The following is an 8,383-nucleotide window of genomic DNA, read 5'->3' on the forward strand; positions in this document are numbered from 1 at the left end:
CAAAGGGGGGAGGTTTGACAGAGGGTTTTATAGGCAATAAATAAAAAAAATAGACAAGAAATCAATACACAGACAATAAAAATGGGGGCTGAAGCACAGTCCCTCAACAGCCCAGGCAAGACCCCCCTCCCTTAGCATTATCAAACCTCTTGTTACACCTTCCTGGGGGATTTTTGTTGGGATTTTTTTCTCCTTCTGTGGGCGGGATGACACGATCTGAAAGTTCTCTCTTTCCCAGGGGAGGAGAGTTCCCGAGTCAGCAAACGGAGAGCCCCGAGCGCACGTGGAAAGATAACGCAGAGTGTTGAGTCACGGCCACAGCTCCAGCCAAGCTTAGGAAATCGAACTGGGATTTGGGTATCAACATCACCTCCTGGCTCAAACATGCACACTGGCAGAGGTGGAATGGCTTGGGTGGGAAAGGAATAGAAAGATCATCCCATCCCACCCCTGCCATTGGGCAGGGACATCTTCCACATTTCCCCAAGCCCTGTCCAACCTGGACTTCCAGGCATGCAGCAGCCACAGTTTTACCAGAAAATCCATTCCAGGACCTCACTGCCCTCACAGGGAAGAATTCCTTCCTGATATCCCATCTAATCCTGCCCTCTTCCAGCTGGAAGCCATCACCCCTTATCCCATTATTTCAGGCTCTTTCTAAGTCCCTCTACAGCTCTCCTGGAGCCCCCAGTGAAAGAAAATTACCCTCAGAGGTCACTTCCCACCCAAACTGTTTCATGATGCTGTGAAAATAAGCAGGCCTTGAATAACTGAGAGGAAACCATGAAATCACAGAATCATGAGATGGTTTGGGCTGGGAAGGACATTAAAGTTCGTCTTGGTCCATCCCCTGCCATGGGCAGGGACAAACCCTGATGAATCCAATCCTATTTTCAAACCATGGAAAACATTTTCTTTCCTCCATCCAGAGGCAGGAATTAGATCACCTCTGTGTCTGGCCTGGAAGAATTTTTCCCTAATTGTTGATGCGATCCCAGGAACAAAAGGGGAGGGATTTGTATGCTTGTTTGTTTTAGCGACGGCCTTTGTGCTCCTGGAGAAGCCCTTTGTCTCAGGCGGGAGCCACTGCTGGAAGTGAGTTTGGATTGGGGTGACTCCGAGGGAAGTTATTGCCTTCTCATTCAACACCACTTTAGGTCACTTTTACAACTCCCCAGATGTTTAACCATCGCTCCAACCATGTCCCCACCCAAGCAATGACAAGCCCGTGCTGGCAGCATTGTGACATTCCATTGTGACATTCCGCCTGTCACTGCTGGTACTGGATGCCTTCAGCCTTTACCAGCTCAGAACTAACATGGGAGAAATGGGATGAGTCACCCCAAACACAGCCTGTGGCTGGCCAGGGACGTGATTCAAGGTCTCCTGAGCAAGAGGTCAAACCACAGCAGGAGTCTGGGGATCAAAATTTATCCAAATACTCTTCTTTCGGGGTGTGTTTGGGGGGGGTTGATGGAGCGGGGGGGAAAGTCTTGCTCTTCCCGTGGTCTCAGCTGCCTTTTGGAGATGCCTTAAGAGCAATCCATGGATCCTTGGTGAGTCCAGACAGTAGGAAAAGCTGCAGGGCTGGCTCCAGTATCATGGATGCCAAGGAATTAGCTCCAAATTATTTGGAGGGGTGATGACCACTGTTCCTTCTCCCATACCAACCATGCTAGGATGCTCCTAAAGCACTCAGAGTTGTGCAAAGAGTGCCCTGGGAGCTCCAGCAGTGTCACAGCAGTCCTGGGGCCACCTCAGAAGACAGGGTGGGCAGTTGTGTGGTCAGGCACAGTGGCCAGGGAGAGGTGGGATAGCCGGGGAACATCCCAGATCAGCTAACTGCAGCATGGAAAGGGCTTAGGAAGAGAAGGATGAAGGGAGGAGTCTCCTAAAATCCACAGTCTGAAAGTCTGCTCAGATCTGGTGGGCACAGTGGTGGGACAACAATCTCTGCCATGTCCGGAGATCCTGCAGGATGGAGAGGAGGATTCAGGGGCTGCATTTTTCCCTCTGCCAGGAGTGGCCTCGTTCCCAGGGCTGTCACCAAAGTGACTGTGACTGTGTCACTGTCACTCTGCACCCAATGTCCCTCCAGCCTCCCCGGTGAGACCCTCCTTATTCCTGCAAAACTTCCTTCATTTTTGGAGACAGAGAGGGGTGAGAGGAGACCCGGTTGCACCTTCACCTGAGCTCCTTTAAATTCAGACTTCAAAGGGCAGGAGAAAGTCAGGAAATGTTTTCAGATCTCGTCAGAAGACGAGACTTGTTACAACACGAAACTGTTTGGTCAGGGAGAAAACCACACCAGGTTTCTGCCTCTCATGTTTATTGGGGGATGGCACAAGCCAAGGAGAAAGACTTAAGCAAACACACACGATTGTTCCCATGGTCCCAAGGAAAAGGTGAACCTTGAGTAAAAATAAACATTTTACAAACATTTTACAACAGCCCAAGTGAAACTTGGCGGGGGAAAGTAGTTGGGTAAGAAACATCTTCAGCTGGGCCAAGGTACCAGAAGGAAAATCCTGTTTTAGAGCTTGAGCTGGGGCTGATGAGTGGCACTGATTAAAGTTGCACCACGGCTGGATCCAGCACAAGAGTTTGAGAGAAGCCCAGGCTCCTGCCTGTAGTTGGGTGCCTCTTGTTTGGAGGGTGCTGCTCCACAGGGTCATCCCAGCCAGGTTTGGGGTTCCCCAAGAATGAGTAGGTCCTGCTCCTGAGGGAGACCTGGACATATTGATGTCCAGCAGCTGGAGGGGAGCACAAGGGATTGAGCTGTTCTCAGTCCTTAGCAGATGGATTTGACCATGTTTGTCTCCTACCCACAGTTTGAGTGGTGGTTTAAGGTACCATCAGTGCCCACCACTCAGTGGTCACTGGGGGTCATCGTGCAATTCGCTCCCTTTCTCCTCTGGGTGCCAGGGTTGGGGGGTTGATCCCTTTCCTATGCCCTCCGGCCACTGGGGCCACTGTTCTTCAGGATGCTGCCAGATCCCCCCACCACCACAGAGTTAGATCCCCCACCCAGGGAGCCAAATCCACTCCCGGCACCAAATCCACCCCCTCCCAGGCTGAAGCATAAACCAGCACCGCCCGTGCTGCAGCTGCCTTTCCCGCTTCCGAAGCCAATTCCTCCTCCTCCAAGGCACAATCCGCTGCCGTATCCACCTCCCACGGAGCTGCTGCCGCCCACCACAGCTGCAGAGAGGAACAAAAGGCACCAGGTTACCTCGGATGCCACCAAGAAGTTTGGGAGCACCAATCCCAGCCCGCCATACTCCCGTGGGAACAGTACTTACAGATGCTGACAGAGCTCTGGCACTCTCCAGACATCCTGCAAGGAAAAGAGATGGATGGTCAGATCCAGAGTGTCTGGAGTGGTCCAGCTCCATGAAGTCAGGATTGGTCCACTGGCACAGCCACAGGACCATGGTCCACAGCTCATGCCACCACCATTAATGTTTTATGAAGATGATGGTACACATTTTCCCCATTGATTGATCAGGATACATTGGAATTCTTGCTATATCCCACTCACCTGCACTCCTCACCCTCCAACAGCTTCCTGTAGGTCGCAATCTCCACATCCAGGGCTAGTTTGACGTTCATGAGCTCCTGGTATTCCCGGAGCTGTCTGGCCATGTCAGCCTTGGCTTTTTGCAGAGCTGTCTCCAGCTCGGCCAGTTTGTCCCTGGCATCCTTGAGAGCCACCTCCCCGCGCTGCTCTGCATCCGCAATTGACGTCTGAATGGTCTCACACTGGAGGGCAGGACATGGGCAGGATGAGTGGGGTGGAGGCAGTCGGTGAGAGATGAAACCACGATCCCAGATCAAAGAAACGTGTAATGGTTTGGGTTAGACAGGACCTTAAAGATGATCTGGAGCATGAGCAGGGACACCTTCCACTATCCTAGGTTGCTCCAAGCCACGTCCTACCTGGCCTTGGACACTTCCATGAATGGAGCATCCGTAACTTCTCTGGACAACGTGTGCCAGACCCACTCAGGCTCAGCTATTCCCAGGTCTCTTCCATGCCCAATAATTCCCACCACACTTATTTCCCTTCAGGCAAGTTCTAAAGGGCATGACCAAGGGGTCCTCCCCATTACTCAAAAAACATAACCCCCACCTGCTTCTTCACACTGTCGATCTCAGCCCGTATCCTCTGGATCATGCGGTTGAGCTCCGAGATCTCGATCTTGGTGTCCTTGAGGCTGTCCCCGTGCTTGCCCGCGGTTGCCTGCAGCTCCTCGTACTGGTGGGATGAAGCAGGAAGAGCACATTGACTCTACTGTAATCTCACAGCTGCTCCCGCATCACCGCAGGGAAGCCAAGGAGAGCAAGTCTGTGCCAGGTCCACTCTGGACGGACCAGCACCAGCAACATTCCAGACCTTGCCATGGCCTGAGCTGCCACCAGTAGCTCTTCCAGCCCTTTGGACACTAGAGAACCCCAGCAGCATGTGCCACCCTCACCTTGCACCGGTACCAGGACTCAGCCTCCAGCCGGCTGCGGTTGGCGATCTCCTCGTACTGCGCCTTCACCTCGGCGATGATGCTGTCCAGGTCCAGGCTCCGGTTGTTGTCCATGGACAGCACCACCGACGTGTCAGACACAGTCTTCTGCATCTGGGACAGCTCCTGCAGGTGACATCCAACCCGAATTTAGCCCTCCCAGAGCTTCCTTATGGTGCCACAACCCTCCCCCATCCCAGTGTCCCCAGAGTACTTACTGCCTCGTAAAGATACTTGAGGAAGTTGATCTCATCCGACAGAGAATCCAGTTTTCCCTGGAGTTCCACCTTGGTCATGTAGACTCCATCCACATCCTGCAGGAGAGATGGAATGAGAAAACCTGCCCAGCACATACCAGTTAATATAAAATTTCATGGAATCTTGGAAGGGTCTGGGTTGGAAGAGACTTTAAATGTAATTCCATCCCCTTCCATGGACACCTTTCACTCTCCCAGGCTGCTTCAAGCCCCATCCAACCTGGCCTTAGACACTTCCATGGAAGGGACAACCACAGCTTCTCTTGGAAATCCATTCCTGGGCCTCCCCACCCTCAGAGGGAGGAATTCTTTTTCAATATCCCACCCATCCCTGCCCTCTGGCAGTAGGAGATAATTCCCTGTGTCCTGTCCCTCCAGGCCATTATCCAAAGTCCCTCTCCAGCTCTCCTGGACTCCCTTTAGGTAAAAAAACTGTACTTGACCTTCTTCAGGAGCACAAATTCGTTCTCAGCTGCTGTCCTTTTGTTTATCTCCTCCTCGTACCTGTGGATGGGAAGAAGGGAGATGGAATCTGGCTGCTTGTTTTGGCTCTGGCTCAGACTAATGAACGTTGTTGGCCTCAGACTCATAAACTCGGCAAAAATAGATCTGCCACAAGGGAGATTTATGGACAAGGAATTGCACTTTGCCTTTCAGGACAAGCCCTGGCTCCTGCATTTCCAGCACCTGGGTGAGGAAAGCCTGGGAAGAGGAATTCTGGCTCTGCTGAAGTGAGTCCTGGCATTTGTGGCCACTCCAAGTTCCTTCTAGGAGATCCAAAAACCTGCAGCCCCTCACTGGTATCAAGGAATCTCCTGATTTGGAAGGGACTTACTGGGATCGTCGAGTTCAGCTCCTGGCTCTGCACAGGGCACTCCAGAATCCCAAATGGACTCAAATTTTCCAGATGCTCACCTCCAAATATAAAGTCAATTTTCACCCAGCAACCTCTGGTTGAACTTGGGTCTTATGGATTCCAATGATTCCCAGACTTCCTTGCCCTCTCTCTTTTGTAATTCCTCAAGTGGATTAATTTCTCCTGTCTTTGTTCTACTTTTTCCAACTGGACACATTTTATGTTTGTATTTTTAGACTAAAATAAATTATATATTATAATAAATAACAGCACGAAAATAATTTTTCTTTTTCCTTTCTTTTTTTTTTTTTTTTTTTTTTTACTTCATGTCAACCTTCCACAGAAATCCTCAAATCCTGAGTGATATTATGCGAAGGAATTATGAAGAAATCCATAAGGAAATTAGAATTGGGTTTAGCAACTGATTAATTCATTAAATCATAATGTCACTCATTCTTAAGGAATTCCTTCTTGAGGAAGACAAAGGGTGGAGGATCCTCTTTCAAGAAGAAGCACAATTCTAGCAATATATTGAGAAAAACTGAGAAAAGTTGAGAAATACCTTGAAAAAGCACCATTTTTCATCCAAACTCAATCCAAAACATTTTATGTTTTCTAACCATCAGGAAAAAAATATTGACAATTATTATCAATATTTCTTTTTTTTAGCTGTTTGAAGTGAGTTTTTCTCCTTTTATTTGTCACCAGACACCCCAAACAACCTACTTTGTCTTGAAGTCCTCCACCATGTCCTGAGAGCTCTTCAGCTCTGTCTCCAGCTGCAGCTTCTCACTGGAGAGACTATCCAACTGCTTCCTCAGCCCACTGATGTAGGTCTCAAATAAAGCATCCAGGTTTCTGGCCCCAATTCCTGGACCAGCCTGCTGCTGCAGCAGCTCCCACTTGGTCTCCAGGACTCGGTTCTGCTGCTCCAGGAACCGGACCTAAACAGGTGGGGAAAGTGATTCTTCCTTCAAAACCCCATCTTTTTATCGATTTTTCCCATGTGTTTTCCATATTTTATTCCCATTTAATTTGTGATGACTCCCCAGTCCTGCAGGACAGGTAGGACCACAGTGGATGGGGTGAGTGGGCAAAAGGGGTCACGTCCCCTCCCCAATTTTGGAGCTTCTAAAGAGGAGAAGCACAATGAGCTTCAGAGGTTTGGCACCTTCGTGTTCAAAACAGCCAAAAAAGTCACAACATCTTCAAAATAGACCAAAACATCCAAAAAGCCCAACCATCTCCTTAAAAATAGGCTAAGTCACTCTATATCCCATCTTATCCTTAAGAATAGCCCAAAACTCCCCAAATCCCAAGATCTCCTTAAAAATATTCCCCCCAAAATCCCACCTTCTCCTTTAAAATAGCCCAAGTCACACAAAATCACATCTCTTTAAAAGTAGCCTAAAGCACCCGAAATCCCACTAAAAATAGTCCCAAACACCCCAAAAAATTCACCTTGTCCTTCAAAGTAGTCGAATGTTCCCCATAAAATAGCCCATTTTCCCCATAAAAACAGTCCCAAACACCTTAAGTTTATGGAGATTTGGGCACCTCCCAGATCTGGGTGCCACTGGATGAACATCTCCAGGTCATTCCCACCCTCCAGAGATGATTCCAGAGTGAAGCCCCTCCAAACCTTGTCAATGAAGGATGCAAATTTGTCATTGAGTTTCTTGATCTCCTCCCGCTCCTGTGTCCGAACCTTCTGGATCTCGGGGTCAATCTCCAGATTGAGGGGGGCCAGCAGGCTCTGGTTGATGGTCACCTCCCTGATGCCACCCGGGGGGCACGGGGGGAAGCTCTGGCCCCCTATTCCACCATCAAATCCTCCACCGAAGCCACCAAAGCCACTGCCAAGGCCTCCGCCAAAGCACCCTGCACCATAGCCACTCCCAAATCCTGCTCCAGCCCCAAAGCCGAAGCCTCCTTGGCCACCAAAGCCTCTGCAGGCACCACCAGCCCCCCCAAATCCTCCCAGGGAGGTGCTTTTATTGCCCCCCAGGGAATAGAGGCTCCTGCTGCTGAAGCCACCGGCGCCGCCAGATCCCCGGCATCCTCCGCGGTGCGCAGAGCCGAAGGTGACCTTGTTCTTGCCCCCGAAACACACAGAGCTGGAGCTGAACCCCTTGCCAAGAGCACGGGACTGGCGAGACATGGTGAAGGGTCCCCAAAATTCTGAGCAAAGGGCTGAGGCCGGAGCTTGAGAGGCAAGAGGAGCCAAGTCCTGTGGGAGCAGCTGCTGGGTCTCCCCTTTTTATGGGCGCAGGGAGTTGGTTGGTGCCAGGGGGGAGTGGAGATGTCATTTTTTTGGGGGTTGTTTCATTCTCTTCTTTGTTTTCTGGTTTGAAAGGACGCCCTCCTCACTTTGCCACAACCATGACCTGCCTGCAAACACTCCCCAGAGAGCAAAGAAAAACAAAACTATTGTTGGTGTTGGAGCCAAATTCCAACTCAAATTTCCTGGGCTGACACTCATAACAAAGCCCCACGAACTCTCTGATGCGCCACGCCCTCAAGGGAAACCCTTGTTTTAGCTAAATCTGTCATTTTCAGCCTGACACCAGGGGCTGGGTTCACTGAATTCCAACAAAAACCCAGGCTCCCAGGCACACCCTCAGATGCACTCAGTTTCAACCTCCTGCTCCATGGAGAGGTGACGTGGGTTGTCCAAAGTGTTTCACAACTGGGAGCATTAGCGTTTGGCAGGGCTTTAAAACTACTTTTATGTCAATAAAGATGATTTTAAA

The 8,383-nt window shown here is 50.2% G+C and overlaps 1 protein-coding gene across 1 annotated transcript; it reads right to left on the reverse strand.

Moving 5' to 3' along the window:
* Positions 1-2,312: 2,312 nt before the first annotated feature.
* Positions 2,313-7,791, reverse strand: LOC148220851 (keratin, type II cytoskeletal 4-like). Its single transcript, XM_088180899.1, has 9 exons — positions 7,273-7,791; positions 6,357-6,574; positions 5,218-5,278; positions 4,736-4,831; positions 4,479-4,643; positions 4,133-4,258; positions 3,542-3,762; positions 3,303-3,337; positions 2,313-3,201 (listed from the first exon to the last, which is right to left on the reverse strand). The coding sequence occupies exons 1-9, from the start codon at positions 7,789-7,791 to the stop codon at positions 2,948-2,950; spliced, it is 1,695 nt and encodes a 564-aa protein (XP_088037025.1). The 3' UTR covers positions 2,313-2,947.
* Between the last annotated feature and the right edge of the window lie 592 nt (positions 7,792-8,383).

Source organism: Sturnus vulgaris, chromosome 30 (genome assembly GCF_052056855.1).
Source record: "Sturnus vulgaris isolate bStuVul1 chromosome 30, bStuVul1.hap1, whole genome shotgun sequence".
In the NCBI taxonomy this organism is placed as follows: Eukaryota; Metazoa; Chordata; class Aves; order Passeriformes; family Sturnidae; genus Sturnus; species Sturnus vulgaris.

Coding starts and splice junctions, on each gene's coding strand:
- LOC148220851 (XM_088180899.1), bottom strand. CDS start 7,791: ATGTCTCGCCAGTCCCGTGCTCTTGGCAAGGGGTTCAGCTCCAGCTCT. Junction 6,575..7,272: donor TTGCATCCTTCATTGACAAG/GTTTGGAGGGGC, acceptor CCACCTGTTTAG/GTCCGGTTCCTGGAGCAGCA. Junction 3,202..3,302: donor CCAGAGCTCTGTCAGCATCT/GTAAGTACTGTT, acceptor TCCTCTCTGCAG/CTGTGGTGGGCGGCAGCAGC.